The 16754-nt window shown below is 41.9% G+C and overlaps 1 protein-coding gene across 6 annotated transcripts in view; it reads left to right on the forward strand.

Moving 5' to 3' along the window:
• Window positions 1–955: 955 nt before the first annotated feature.
• Window positions 956–16754, forward strand: part of LOC137278095 (uncharacterized) — a 39398-nt gene continuing 23599 nt past the window's right edge. For 3 of the 6 annotated variants that reach the window (XM_067810201.1, XM_067810204.1, XM_067810206.1), the window contains exons 1-7: window positions 1207–1392; window positions 7947–8030; window positions 9004–9117; window positions 10885–10941; window positions 12621–12854; window positions 15790–15833; window positions 16246–16389. In XM_067810201.1, the coding sequence (XP_067666302.1) occupies window positions 1321–1392; window positions 7947–8030; window positions 9004–9117; window positions 10885–10941; window positions 12621–12854; window positions 15790–15833; window positions 16246–16389 (749 nt within the window). In that variant the 5' untranslated portion in view covers window positions 1207–1320. Of the gene's footprint in view, window positions 1393–7946; window positions 8031–9003; window positions 9118–10884; window positions 10942–12620; window positions 12855–15789; window positions 15834–16245; window positions 16390–16754 lie in introns of all 6 variants that reach the window. The other 3 variants (XM_067810205.1, XM_067810203.1, XM_067810202.1) reach the window with 3 other exon arrangements.

A 16754-nucleotide genomic window follows, 5' to 3' on the forward strand; every position in this document is an offset into this window, starting at 1 on the left:
ATAGCTGGAATATTACTGAGTGTGGCGTAAAACTAAACTCAGTCATTGACTCATTCACTCACTCTGTTCCAATGCTCTGGAACTAAGGGTATGATCAGTAGTAAGCTCAGGGTGGGCCCTACTTTATTGTGCCAGTCAACAATGTCAGATTAACTGCAATAAAATTGTGCCTTGTTGATATTCAGGTGATTAACCGCAGTGACGGAAGTTGGGTAAAAACGGAAAGGGTAATGAAACAAAACAGATCCTCATTGCTTGTCCATCCATTGATGTTAATTATCACAGGGAATCGTTTTGTTGATCCAGTGTAAGTGCTTGATCATAACAAAGGTTGACTGGCATTTATTTGCATGCACTGACTGCCACTAGGAAATAGAAAACAAGAAAAATTAAAGCTGAAATGAAAATGAAACAGACTAAATCAGGAGCATTCATTATATCCACATTCAAAGCTTTGCTGCAACTATAGACACGTGACAATTTATATAGCATGTAGCTTGCACTTTGAACTTCCACATGAAGCATATACACACAGATGGTGGCAAGCTGGTTCACACGCCATGCCTGATCTGATACTCTAATGTGTTTTATTGAGGAAGTTTTAATTTGTTCCATATATCGTGTTTGTCTATTCTAATTAATAGCTATTAATGGTTTTGTTAATGTGCTGGAGGCGTGCCCGGTCGCTGATCATATGAACTGATATACCGGTACACTGTGACAGTATACCCTCTAGATAGGAGATTAATAGCCATGTTATGAAATCACAAAATCACATTAATTTCTGACTTACTGGAGCACGTGTTCCTTCAAACACTTGTCTACCAGAACAACTATGACATGAAACAAAGTATAAGTGCTCGGCGTTACCACGAAGTACTACTTATAACGAGTACACGAGCGGACGGTATTTGCCCTCCAGTTAAAGATCTACATATTGAATAAGTTCCGCTCTAGATATCTTCCGCCTGAGACTTCCAACGCAGGTGACGATCCCGCAAGGACATCTTCTTTCTCCGTGCCTTTTATGATACCCACGTTTTTATTCTAACACCCACCATACCTGGACCGATTGGTGGTGATATGGACGGTCTCGATCTGTCCCTAGTTCCTCCAACATTGCAGGTATGTCTCTACCTGCTCATAGGTGCGATTAGAGCTCAGGTCTATTCTCGGCGTTTCACTTCCTGGTCGTGAGCTCACGTTGAACAAACGCTCAGTGGATCGCATTGAGAAACATGCGACGTCGGTCACCGCAAGTCTTGGGATTCTATTCTAACAAGTGAGGATATTATATTCAGTCGGGCAGCTTCTTACACTATGGATTACGTGAACTTATCGACCAGTCCCTACAAGCTGATAGAGGGATGGTTGCAACACAAGGGAACATATGTAAGTATTACGCAGGATCTGACAGGTATATGTTTGTTTATGTTGTGGCAAGCAGTTGGCTGGGAAGCGCTAAAGGTGCATGTTTAACGTCGAACCCTTGAACTCTGTTAACTTGTGTCTTAGAAATGAGTGAAGAAAACCAATGACACATAATATTTGATTTTGAGACCGTTTCACACATCGATGTTATTGTATCTGCTGTATTTCTCTCACATACGTGTCAAAGAGCTGCGTGTTAATATTGACAAGTAATAGTGTTGGATATCTACAAACATCAACGACTTCCATCTCTCTTGTCTATATGTTCATCTTAATGAACAGTACAACGTGAAATGTGTACACCTTTCCGACTGTCAAACATGGATATCTGTATGTCTTCAATATTAACTGTACCACAGTTATCAGTGTATGACAGCAGAGCCTCACTCCAACATGTTAACGTTGACATGCAGGACGATCCATCTTCTGCCGTTTTCTTACACGTAGTTTTATACCTAAGGCAATGCGTTTACAGTGCATTATACTGTTGTAGGTTTTGATCATGATTAGTTCTGTTAAACATTTACCGACTCACCCGTCTAATTATATACTGTACATAGTTCGTGTGTACCCAGAGCTGACCCTATGTTTCTATGTTGACTGAGCGAGATTAATAACAGTCTGTGGGTGAACCATTACACACCAGCTTTCAAGTCTGTCTGAAAACATAAGCTTGTCTCCTTTGACATGAAAAATAGGCTACGGGACAGCAACAGTTGAGAAACCTGTTTTGGTGAGCGGAGTGGCTGGCGTTGATATCAAAGCCTATTGTTAAGAACTAAGATGACTGAATAATGGCGGTATATAGTACACGTTCCTTTTCTCATCTACCGGAAAATTCCTCTGTAATAACAGTTGACATCTATGTGATATCACAGCCTACCTACTTGGGTCATTCAGACAAACACTGAGCTTTCGCTAATACCATAGCATTGGGTGATATAACATAGCAGGATACATCGTGACACTTGGGGTAGTTACATGAGCCACTGTAGGTATAAGGCTAGTCTGTCTCACGGTCCCTGAAACACATTAATTTCCCTTCTGCCTTACCCCCCCCCCCCCCCCCCCCCCCCCCCCACACACACACACACACACACACACACACCTCGCTGTAATGGTAAAGCCGTAAACAAAGTAAGTCTCGATTTCATTTGAATCTTCCAACTCACCTGGACTCCTTTTCAATAAAAAAAATCAGTCTGGTTTTTGCTACCAGGGACTAATTGTAGTATAAGAGCACAAAGTGTGTATGCGGGAGACATTGGGGGAGGTGTGACAGGGATTTGTTCTGACGAGACACCGATTCTTGTTGTGAGTGATCGTCTTATCTGACAAGTGAGACAGTTAGTTCCGCCGTTTCACAAATCAGAACAGTTCATGCATGTAGCTAGATATGTATCTATATAAGCTCATTATAAATATTGATTGATTATGTCAGCACAGGTATAATAAATTATAGGTAGAGATTAACTGTAAATATCTCGGGTGGCATAACGACCCCCGTCCTTGGGACGAGGGATTTGTTTGTTTGAAAGGCTATAAAATGTCATTGTAATTTATCAAAATTACCACCTATGTTTTTATTTATATTTACGACGACGGTTCTGGGTGTAGGTATTTCACTGAACACAGTGACGATTACTATCCTGTTCAGCATACCACTCACACATGTGAGTATTAGACACTGAAGACATGATCCTCACTCTAATAAGGGATACAACAGAAAGATTTGCTGTATAAACGGGAGATATTTGTAGCAGTATACGGCAGACGTGGTGATATTCAGATTCTACTGTAGTTTTAAAGTAAAGACTAAATATCTGGTATATTTGAATACACTGCAGACTGAAGGACTGTAAAGTTACAAAGTGACAAAGGTCACCGGCCCTGATAAAAGAGCATGGCTTCCTATACACATGTCCACAGAACACACACACATACTATGATGTTGAATGAGTGGGTTTACCAACAATATAACGTGGGGGTTGGGGGGCACCAGAAATGGGCTTCACACAATCTATCCATGTGGGGAATCGAACCCGGGTCTTCGGCGCAACGACCGAACGCTTTAACCACGAGGCTACCCTAGGTTAATTTTACTGTATAGTATTTGATTCAGTTATCTGGAATATCCTTCCGAGTTTGACAGTCAGACCTGCAATCACAAATCCCATGCGCATGTCATGTTACATTAAAATATGAAAAATGGTATACCGTGAACTACGTTTATAACAAACTACGGTTGTAACGAATGGGAATTAGTGGTCCTCTATGTTCGATATAAAACTTGTTTACTATAACAGTAGTTGTGTGTGTGGTGGGGCGAGGAAGAGGATGTGGTTGTGTGCGGGGTTGGTGGGGCGGGGCGAGGAAGAGGATGTGGTTGTGTGAGGGTTGGTGGGGCGAGGAAGAGGATGTGGTTGTGTGGAGGGTTGTTGGGGCGAAGAGGAGGATATGGTTGTGTGGGGGGTGGGGGGAGCGTGGAAGAGGATGTGGTTGTGTGGAGGGTTGTTGGGGCGAAGAGGAGGATATGGTTGTGGGGGTGGGGGGGGTGGGGGGGGGGGGCGAGGAAGAGGTTGTGGTTGTATGTGGAGCGAGGATGCGGTTGTTGCTTGGTGATGATGTGGTTGTGGGTGAGGATGGAGAGGTAGGTGTGGGCTAGTCGGGATTAGTCCTTGGACAACGGGTAGGGGTGGGCAGTGAGATGTGAGAGAGAGGAGTGTAACTTGATTATGGAGATGAGAAGTGAATGGGGAACATAAGTGAGTGTGAGGTTCTGGGGAGAGTATGAAGGCGGAAATGTGATTGAGAAATGGGGTGAGGTGGGTTCAGATACGTAGGTAAAGGGATGTGGATTTGGCGGATGGCGAAATAAGTAGGGCTGAGATTTTTTTCCTAATAAAACTTTGAGTGTATTTCCACTAATGTAACAATCCAATCAAGCGCTGTAGGCAAAAGGGTCCATCAACAATTAGTCTTCCCGATCCACAAAGCATGTTTTTGTATCTTATGATAATGTATTCAATAATTAAAATACTGCTATGTGACAACATCTTTAAAGCAAAATGAAGGTGCTTTCAGCTTTATAAAACTGGTACAGTCTGGCGTGTTAATGAAGCAAAGGAGGTTAGTCATGCTGTCATCACTTGATAAGGAAAGCACAGATCAGTGTCTGAGCGCCAGATGCATGTTTGTCATTGTACACACTCACAATGAAGACGGAATACAGCAAATTGTGCATTTGATTTGTACCGCGTCTGTTGACAGGTAAATAATTGCGTCGCAGTCACTATGTCATCATACAGGTCCTAGGACACAGAACTAATTTAAGCGGTATTTGTTAAGAAAGGGAGATAACTGAACTGGGCAGGGGAGATAAATCTCCGTGTTCTGCGATTCACGCTTCACTCCTGACATTACGCCAGGATAGTTTAGGATAGGCTTACAGTTTTCTCAACACTAAAACCGCTTTGTGCAAGTATAGCTCCTGCTCACTTTGAATAATCCCGCTCATTCTACTCTTTAGTCTCCCCCTCCTGTGAGAAGGCTCATCTAAAATCACATGCATGTATGTTTTCAAAATAAAACTGGTCAACTATTTCTCACTCTCCTAATCTCAATGTAGGCATTAGTGCACACTAAATGGAACAGTCCACTTGTGTGCGGGTAAACGTATCGCTGTCACAACAAACTTCAGCTATTACTCAGCTATAGCAATTTTTCCCTGTTGGCGTTAGTAGACCGTACCGATACAGGTCGACTGTCGCGCGCCATGACAACTAATTGTACCAGGGAGACTATACACAGTGTCGCAATGTCCACGTATGACACCGACAATACATTACCACAATCGAACAACTAGTACCATTTACACGACGTCAGGTGTGAAGTTTAACTACTCTTGTTTTGAATTCTTCACTACTGTGTTCACAAAGAAGCTGTATTTTACCGCTCTCTCCCAAGCAGATGTTGGAAATCTAAAACTTGCACTGAAAACATACCAATAACCATCCTTGTCACTGTACATTCATGTTCAGACGAGTTCTAGAACAATTGTGTTCCTTTAAATTAAAAATATGGAGTACGGATACCAGTATGTCCCTGTGTTTTGTTTGCTTGGCTATATATGTTCCCGTTTAACTTTACATTCTGTATATTTGCTGCATGCATCCCTCCGTACACATACGCACGCACACGCACGCGTGCGCGCGCGCGCACACACACACACACACACACATAGACTGTCCGATTATGACCTTTGGTCATCACTATACAAAGTGATAAACATTCAAACTTTCAGACGTCAGACTTGGACTGTAAAAATATACCGAGCGGGCATAACCCCGATGATATACGATTGCTTCAAATGGAAATATAATTATTCTTGTTTAAATGGAATGCATCCAACACACGATCCGTATGGATCCCTTCCCACTGAAGCAAACATCATTTGACTCTTATGATTCCTTCATTGGGAATACATCTTTGCCAGCCCTTGTATTTGTAGCATCGACGTCCGTGAGAAAAGCAAACATGTAGACTGAGGGAGTACAACAGAGTTTACTGGTTGCAGGGTGATTCGTCTGTCAAGTAGGGCACCTTAATATCGTGGTATCATATAGTTCCACCAACGTCTACAGTGGAGAGAACTAGGGTCGTGTATTGGACGCGTTACGTTGATAAACCTGTCAGCTGATTGACTTTGAAGTGTCCTTTAACGTGACACTGACTGTTCAGATAGTGAATTATCACATACTGATATACGGTCTGTTAGTATAGATGCACTATCACGGCTGGGAACACTAAAAGGTGACATATAAATCAACGTTTCCACTGTCTTTACGACAGGATCTGTCTTGAAGGAGGAGCAATGCTCTCTTCCGGAAACAATATCCCGTGACCTCTGTGTTGAGGGTAACGTCACGAGGCACGACGATAACGGTATGGCGTAATATACGACCCTACCTGTGATATGTACCTGCTCCAGGTGAGCTTGCCCGTAACAGGAATACGTGTGGCATAAACACGCTGAAAATGTCAACAGCACTAACGATACACACACTGTATACAAATAAGTTAAACTAAGTCTTCCGGTAACAACAAATTACGTTGTTGTGTTTATTGACATACATAAAAAGAAGAAAACATATGTCTGTACATTATAATGCACATGTATATTATACAGGGAGTCGTGAGAGCGACACGGGGAGTGTTTTCATCCTGCAAAGGGTGTGTGTTACTATCCCGAGGGGAGTGACTTGATCTAACGTTGAAACCACTCTCAAGATTTGATCCCAGAATGAATTCATTTTGAGTGATTTGGTCCAGGGGAGTGTCCAGATACCTTAAAGCTTCACTGAACATGAATATCGTGTACGGGCTGTTGCCGACGACACCCAAAACTGTTCAATAATCCAATGTTAACGCTGCCGTGTTTCAAAGTTTTCATTCCAAGTCAATCCAATTGCTTCACTTTTTAACCCATAGATGTTGACGCCTCTTCTACCGGGTTTGTGAAACATTGCCAAGTAGGATTTGCTTATACCCCAAAGTGTCAGTGAGAATTCTGCGATTTTTCATTTCAATTCTACGAACTTGAAATGCACTCTAAATATAGGCCCAAATATTACTGACGCTGGAAAACCGGATGACAGGTCATGTGGGGCTCATCAAAAACATGAGTAAAAATCACAGGATATAGGAACAGTGCATTGTGTAGCCAAAGATTATACCCATTACAACTGGCACTACAAGAACACATGAGGTTATCTCCGAAGACATACATGGTTAAAGCTTGTTTTACACATATGTTTCAGTGACAGTAAACAGCCTTTTGGATTTGTTATAGAATTTCACCGTAGAAAGTGCAACTTGAGTGAGTTTAGTTTTACGTCGCTTTTAGCAATATTCCAGCAATATCTCCTGCTGTGGAGACTAGAAACTTCACACAATGTACTCACGTTAGGAATCGAACCCGGGTCTTCGGTGTGGAAAGGCTTTAACCACAAGGCTACCCACCGCCTCTGTGTATCGTAATTACAATATTTTACAGACGCTGTATCAGATATGGTAATGCTTTACATGGAAGTATAGTAGTACAAGCGCTGTCCTCAGTGGTGTAAAACGCTGGTCCCTGGCCTACAAAACGTTAACTCCAATAGATTAACCTCGACTTACTATCGTCTTGACGCTGAGATTGTACGAGGCCCTGACGTGCAGAGCACTCTTGACGTCACTCGGGTAGCTCATATCAACATCGTGTTAATATCAAGGAAACAAGATAGATCAATGGGGAATAATAATGTTCCATGTATGGTTTCGGGTACACCTAGGGTTCTAGCCTACTAGGGAGAAGTCGACTCAAGTGTTGTGTTGTCAAATAAGACTTTGATTGCTATAATGCAGGTGTTTTATTTCAAATAATTGAAATGGTCTACTGCTGGCACCACTTTACTCTGTACCGCGCGATCCTTCCGTACCTGTGTATTCTCAAGGGCATTTGTTTCTTCCAGGATTCCAAGTGGGTCCAGTACTGGTGCGTGATCAAGGAATTCACCCTGTATATTTTCAAAAACCAGGAGACAAGCAGAGAAAATGTAAGTATCATGTCACAAGACATGTGACGTACAAGGATCCGTTGCAAGAAGCATTGATTTGTAAACGGTGTATTTGGGGCTTCATAGGTTGGACTTGGTGGATATTTACGACTCTTTCACCAGTATACAGCACCTTGTGTATACATAGTGAATGAGAGAGTTTAGTTTTATGCTGTACTCAGCATTATTCCAGCGGTGGTCTGTTAGTAATCGGACAGGTGGCCTGGACAAGACAATCCAACATGAACTTCGATCTCCGCCTCTGGGATATGATGACATGTGTCAGTGAGCCTGACCACCACATCCCGTTAGTCGCCTCTTAAGTATGGTTTGCAGAAGATCGGGTCTACACGGGTCGTGTAGAGGTAGGAGGACGCAGGTGTACATGACAATACATAAGTACCTGGATAATATATGTAAACGGAATTCGCCTGACCCAATAACCGAATAACGTTAAAGCAAGATTCAAAGGAACTACATAAAGAGGAAGTATAGTGACATGAATCATAACTTTCTTGTATATTTGCTCGAAGTGAGACTTCGGAAAACAAACTAACCCAGATATATATTTTGCGAGCATTATTGAGCATGGCTAGTGTCAGGTGCTTTTTACAGCCTAACTCTGTGTATATGGAATTCAAGGCTGTTTTCAGTTCTAGGTGTACTTTATTTCATTTTGCTATTTTTGCACAAAAGCAGACTACATCTCATATGTTTAAAAGCTTCCATATGTTCCAAATCACCTCCAAAATATCACTCTTCTTATATTTCTGTAACACCACCGACATTCAGATCGTTGCTTTTCTTCAAGATTTTCCACATATGTTTTCATCCATTAAAAGATGTTCGTACATAACAATGTTTGCGTTTGTTTGAAACAAGACAATGCTAAGTGGTTCACTTCCAGGCAATATATCCCGACCACAGACAAACATGATGAGGGTGTAGATGACCTGTTTTTCCTTTGTTGCAGCATATTGGCGTGCTTCAGCTTGGCTCTGATACCAAGTACAGGACAGGAGAGAGTGATGAGAGGAAGGGCTACAGATTCGACCTGTACACCACCAAACGGCTGAACAAGTTTAGGGTGAGTATCATGTTGGGCAAAATACTGCTAAATCGTAGCTCTTCGAATCTTCGATCCAACTACCGAATATGTCGTGTCTGCTGTTTTTAATCACATCCCTCATGAAGCACTGTGGGTGAACGCGTGAAAAGAGGTCTACTACCCTTTTAAATAGTTGAGTGTTGATCCGTTTTCAGCAATTTTCCAGCAACACCACGTCGAAAGACAGCAGACATGAGCTTACACAATGTATCCATGAGGGGAATCGAACCCGGGTACTAAGCGTGACGAGCGAATGCTTTAACCACTTGGCTACCCTACAGCCCCGTATAAAAGGTTTCCGTGATATCACCGTGGCTACTGATTTGATTATATTTAAGAAAACTCCAAACTAGCACAACCACTGACGGTAACCAGTCTCATACAGGGCACGGAAATCAGTGAAAATGGATCGACTACATTCGTGGTCCGCCATAAGTCCAGCCTGGCCCCTAGGGGAACATTTGAGACTTCATCGGGTGGCGGATATACGCACCAGTTCAAAATCAGTGTGAGGTGAAGCAGCTTTTCACCAAGATAGATGCTTGCTTGTTTCCCCTCTGGAACGTCGATTAACGAGGTACACACACACACAAGCACGCACGCACGCATACATGGTAGATGTTACGTCGGTGAAAGCATCCATTTATCCACTATCACCTTTTGACAGTGCTGGAAACATGCATTGAAGAGATAACATAATGGATAAGAACGCCGAGACATGACCACATCACACCATTTCTCCAACATCTACACTGCTGTTCAGCGCCACAGCGAATCAGATACAAAGCTGTCCTGCTTGTCTTCAAGTGTCTCCACAGTCAAGCCCCTCATCTCCAACATGATAACCTGTCAGATATATTCGTTGTTTTCAAATTGCCGGACCTAACTTGTGGAATGAACTTCCGCTACACCTGAGATCTAATCATGACCTGGACTCATTCAAATTACAGCTAAAGAGTCACTACTTCTGTGAGGCATACAACAACTAACCGTCCATCAGAGTCTCAAGCGTTGCAGATCAGTATATTCTGGTTTGTCAGTGGACGCCGAAAATATAATATGGTATTCATTCCAAAAAATGCGAGTCCCCTCCTGCAAGGCATCGTATTTCCTCGGGATAGCAAAACAAACCTTAAAGGGGATCTGTTACAAAGTACCCCTACACAGGTGTGAGGACAAGCTTCAGTAGGCCAGCAGTCGCAGACGTCACACAGATGACACTATTCTCCTGTAGACTAAGCAGGAAGTGGAGACCCCTCAAACGTTGGCTGCAGCGAACCAGGAAGAAGCGGGCCTGTCTTCTTATATACATGTATATTACTTACTTCAGTGCATCCAGGAAGTTGGGATGATTGGGGTCGCGTAACCGGAGTACCCGTTTCATTTTCTTTTGAACACAACGTTTGTTATTGATTTTCTTGAGAATTACAAAACAACAACACCTGTCACAATAACAACAGTGGTATTGTCATAGTGTCTTCTCCCGTGGTCATTTAGACCATACCTGAGAGACTGGGGAGCATTTGCTTACCAAACAAATAAAATAGAATTATTATAAACGTCACAGGGCTGTGAATAAATAACTGTTGATATAACAAAACATATGTAAATTATTTCTCGTTCCATTCCTCGATACAGCCTCTGGTTGTTTAAGGACAGATCTGAAAAAAAACAATTACGTCGGTATAGCCTGTTCTTCTAGCCTTTATCTTTGACTAGTATTGTATTTACCATCCTTTCTTTCAGACAGCCAAGTTTAGCGAACGGGAGTTATGGAAGGCATACATTATTGGACTCTCGGAGGTAGGAATCTGATTTAGCTTTACAACACAGTGCAGGTGGGGGTACAGCTTTTAGAGAAACGGGGGACGCACACTATTGAGGTAAGGGGGGGATGGGAGGTTGCACACTTCATTGTTACCCGTGTTTCAATGGTCATTTCACAATGTGTCAGGACAAGGGTGGGGGGCATGCACGTCCACACCCAACTAGCACACACGAGCGCGCGCGCTCGCACACACACACACATACACACACGTATGCACACACATCCTTACTGATTGTCAACAGGAAAATAGTGAAAAGAAATCAATATGCAGAAAATTATCCAACGAACAATTTTTTTTCAATACACATTCAATTACACATGACACTTCATGACATCCTCTTCCGTCTCTGGTTCAATACATTCAGGAAAATGTTATAGAAACGCTTTAAGTGCGAGTTAGACAGTGAGAAATTAGAAATATAGAAATATTCCAGGAACATAACAGCGGAGGACACTATAAATGGTTTCTCCTAGGCACACACAGCGTATCTAAAAGACATGAGGTCATGTCTCATTGTTTCTACATGCGGTTTTACTTTATGCCTGTGACTTTGATTCCTAGGACCTCACGTGGTACAACCATGAAAATTTTCTGGGTGTCATAGAAAATAACAATTTAAACACCTGTTTTTTTTCCTTTTCTCATAGTGATAAAGACAATGACTATACCTTAGTTAATGACTTTAAGTTGTGCCTTTTGGCAGCAATGTGGTCCACAAAAAAGCCTGATAAATATGCAGAACTCGCCCTTGTTATCCTGTTCCATCCCAAGTTAGTCGCCTCTCTCGGCAAGCATGGGTTATTGAATTCTTCATGGGTTGAGCTGTTGTTGAACCTAACCAGTATGACTCTGCCAGGACCGTAGAACCTGTCTATTCCATAAAATAGTTACCGATCTAACAAATTTCACCAAGAGAAATGAAATGCACCTGCTGTGTGTAAGATTATAGATTGTTTCAAGACCTCACATTTGTCATGGCTTACCCACATATGAGCAAAACAGTCCACGAAAGGAACGCCGCAGCGATTTACAATGGCTCCGTAACGTTGTGGAAAGATTCCCATGTGCACATATGGGGAAGTTGTGAAGTTGTGAAGTGGCAGTGTTTGGTAGTAGCATATGGACACAGACAGATCCCCACTGTATGACTACTGTGGTCGCCAGTATGTCTTACTTCAGTGTTTGCCTCAAGAACGTCATGGCGACCAGCATTCTCACTAAATGTAAATGCTGGTCTTTAAATATTAGTGAAATTACCTGTTGTGACCAAATAAAATGTTTCATAAGTCTAGTGTACTTCATATGTGCATTTGACTCATTAACAACTTTACTGGTCGGCGTTACACTCACTTACTCACTCAACCCACCCTCCCACTCACTCACTCACTCACTCACTCACTCATTTTGGTTAGGCTACACGGGGGCTCCCTACTAACTGATCACAAACAAAGTCTGTATCAGTGCGACTTAATTGTTCGTTGAGCAGCCAAACCAAACTATATTGGTCCTTTTAACCTTATCGCATACATAATTATCATTTTCAATCCTACAATGTGAACTGTCGCCCTGTATTACACAGACCCAATACCCTGATGCCAGACAGACACTGTTCAGACAACTGCACGCTGTTAATATATCTATTTTTCTTTGAAGGGCGATGTTTCTGATAATCTTGACCTTCTACCGGGTCAGATTAAGAAGGTTCGGGACGACATACAACGCGTGAGGGGCAAGTCCCAGAACCCCCCTCTTCCAATCTCCTCTTCTCGGATGCCCCCTGACAGCAGCAGTGTGGGCACAGGCTTCTCCTCACCAGACAACAGCATCACCTCTATCTTCCCCGACAGCCAGTCGCAATTGTCACTGGACAATGGCGGACCAATGATAGTGAGTGAGCATGTCATAACAGAGATGTTTGTTACGTGTTTACTTCCTCGTTGCAGGATGGTTATGCGTGCGTGACCCACTGTTTGCAGGGGTAACTCAAATATTTTAGACGATTGTGTATTGTTCTGAATCGGCAGCCGTTTTATGCATTGCAAAACACAATACATTTACATTTGCACACATCCTAGCATTTAGTATTCATTCTTGAGATGTTGTCGCAGGTCTATAGTTACTTAACCTGGTTGCACTTTCAACCTGTTTCATTTCCTTAGCATATTCGCAATATGGATGAGAAACAGGTAAGATCTTTACCTTGTGAGATGCACAATTGGGGTTTGGTAATAACATAAGGGTAAGGACTTGGCGGTGTCCTAGCGAAAGTGGTGGAATGAAACATGAGTGTTGAAGTTCAGGCCGTGTTGGAACTGGGCAAGGAGAACGTGTAGGAAACTGGGTCGACCCCTGAAAGTTAATTGAAGGGTAAAGTGGAAGGTAAAGTTATAGAAGTTGAAAGTACCTTAAATAGGTTAAATGGATGGACGGTGGAGTGAGGGGTTAGATTGTGGTCAAACATGGAAGAGGCAAAGTAGTGGGAGATAGAATTAGAAAGGGAGCAGCGGCAGAGTGGGGTGAAATTGTGGATAGACGGCGGCGTGGCGGTGGTAGGTGTGGCAGAGTGAGTACGATTGTGAATAGATGTGGGAGGGGCAAAGTGGGGTGAGATTGGTAATAGATGTATGAGGGGTAGAGTGGGGTGTAATGGGGAATTAGTGGTAGGAGGGGTAAGGTAAGATTGAGGGATTGGGCAATATAGGGTTGGACACAGTAACAGCCATGTACATGTGGCCACTCAAAAACATGACAATATAAAGTCTGAAAACAATTCGATTGGTGTGTGCAGTGATACAGCTTTGTTGCTGCTAGCTGTTGCCTGTTGCTGGGTAGCTTTAGTGTGTCACGTCAAGACTAGTTTATGGCTCGGAACAGACAGGCGTGTTTCAAATCAAACAATATGGAACATAAGAACCTGTTATAGACTAGTTTGTATACCTTATGTAATATCTGCGGACAAAAACATTATGACGGTTGCATGCGTTAAATTGTAAAGCACAGATCAGCACATTGTTTTCAGTATCAATCCAACAACTGGACAACTGCAGATTTGAGAATTTGAGTAGTACTTCCCACAACACTAGATGAGTAGGCCAGCAATCATTAGCACAAGTATAATCAGTATTTTAAGCAATGCCATTAGGTGTATTAGGCTTGTCCTGATGGTGTAGACAGCCCTGTGAAGAGGCCTACAACGGGCTTATTGTCCGATTAGCATAAGTTTATGAACATCAGGCTGTTAAAGGCAGATCCAGCACACAGATAGTTGTTTCATTCTAAACTGTTCAGTGGTCGGAGTCATTTAAGCGTATAGAATGTCATATGTATTTTTAAAACAAGGTTATGAGAGGTTAAGATCACTTCAGGGTATAGATGGTCATAGTTTGTTTTTTACTGGTGTTTGTTTGTTTGTTTGTTTTGTAAAAGAACAATTCGTTACGTAAGCTGTCCCGCGAAGGTCAGGGCAGTGAAGAAGCCCGCTGACTAAAGTGCCTGCTAGTCACACCGATTACCTAGTTCAATTCCACATATGAGCGCAATATTGAAACCCATATTTGGTGTTCTTGAACGGCATTTAGAATTTAGACCAACATGAATACATGACACTCTTTAAAGGCTAACATCTTCTACTTCATCTTTATGTATTCGTACACTGTTGTTATCTTTGTACATTAACATACCTCACCCCCACTCTTCCATTTGACATCACAATATATTGTTATCTAACCATATCTAATTGGCTTTGTCATTATATTGCTATCTTTTCATGTCCATGCTTTCTGACTCAGCATTCACCTGATAAAGGAGTAAGAATTAGCTCTGAAACTTCGTATAGAGACGTTGTCCATAAACACGTCATGTACAGTGTTGTGTACTCCACTGTGATATTGTAGGAATAAGCCTTATCCAAAAAGTGGTTCAAGGCTATACTCATCCACTCACTCACCGACTGTGCACAGCTTCCCGTTGTTCCAAAATGACTTGAAGCACATTGTGAATATCTGCACTGACGTTGTTTTGATTTTTTGTGTCATTTGTTATTAATTTTAGACTATGGAACAATCGATCTTAAACTAACTCAGTAAGTAGAAGAGAATGGTTGGAATCACCAGAGCTACAAAAGTAAAGTTGGTTCAGTTTATACGACTGGGTGTATATTTTATCATTTACAACTTCCCTGTTGTGTCCAGCAATGTTCCAACAGCTTCGACGTCTGGTGTTCGCATTTCGTGGTTTTTGGGGGTTCAATCGAAAATGCTCTTTTTATCAGCATTTCCGAGAGCGCCATGCCACTCTGGTTCAAAGTGCTCTGTTCGTGTGGACATGTGGAGGAAGTTTCAAAATTTGGTGCATCGTGAAATGATAACCGATGCGATTCCCCACTTTGTCTTAGACCATATATTCCCGAATCATTGCCGCGGAACAAATGACTAGACCTAGAATATGTTTATGACGTGTATTACGGGTGGGGCAGGATACACTCACGTTTTCTTCGCGAATACCTGGTAACCTGGTATCTTGATCGTTTCATAATGATTTATAAACACTTGCTCTGTCATTATATTGCATGGTGACAATCACTGGATTGTCTTGTTCAGATCCGACCTGCTTAAGAAACCCAGTAGATTTATTATGAAGACTCTTCTAGAGGCATTTAAGTGTTTAAATTCTATAACCATCCAACTGACTCACACAGTGTGTATTTATGAAATATATGGCATATTATTTAACAATCGTAATGTTCATAAATTGTTAGATGAAACTTCGTGTCTTTTGTTTGACACTGAGGTAGCTGTGACTAAAATAATTCCTGATCTTTCAGAGGCACAGATTTTGGAGGGATCCAGACAACAGCGAAATACCAACGTGAGTATACATGTATTCACCTACTTGAGGCATAAACTATTGAAAGAACCTGAACAAACATAACCCACATTGATAAGCGACAACAGTGTTCATTTGAAACAGGATACAGGTAACTTTCAGTGAATGAGATATCAAATATTAAAAAAGAGATTTAACACTTATTTATGTGTTCTTCCTCAGGAAATGCCTTTGAATTTGCAGAAAGATGTGGAATAATTTTGTGAAAGTAATTTTTTTTTTCATTTCCGCTGAAAGTAAAACTTTATGTTTTCACGCAGTAGGGAAGTATATGAAATCATTTGATCCATGTCTTTGTGAATATATCGGGATTTGTTTAGATATTTCAAGGGGTTGTTTTATTTCATGATTGGTATTGTTTTAATTTTGGCTACACTATTTTGAATTTCTGAAGATGGTTCTTTTCTGGCATCACGAGAGATATTGCTGAGAAGATTCTTAGCAGTGGTGGCAACTATGGCAACACACTGATGAGAGAGAGTGTCACCTTCCGTAACACTGGCAGTTACGTCATCACAAAGAAGATGGAGCACACGAGGTACTACACTAACGCTTATATAATTTTGATAGGAACAAACAAAAACCATTTAAATTGAAAAAGAGCCCCTGCAGCCCCAGGGAGACCAGAGATTCAGCCTGTACAAGATGAAATGCAGACTTCCTTTATTTAGGGCTAATTAGCGCTACAGGGGGGGATTGGCAGTAGGGAAAATAATGTGGTTCGGACTGTTAGACAGACTACTGAGGTACATGTGAAATATGCTCTGTAGGTGTCGTGCTGCTCTGAACAGTAATTTCATGTCAAAATCAGATCAGGCACAAGGATATCAAGGAATTCACAAATAATATTGCTCATCTCGAGCTCCTTATCAAGCAGACCATGGTTTCGAGTGATAAAGGGAC

The sequence above is a fragment of the Haliotis asinina genome, chromosome 3, assembly GCF_037392515.1.
Source record: "Haliotis asinina isolate JCU_RB_2024 chromosome 3, JCU_Hal_asi_v2, whole genome shotgun sequence".
NCBI lineage: Eukaryota > Metazoa > Mollusca > Gastropoda > Lepetellida > Haliotidae > Haliotis > Haliotis asinina.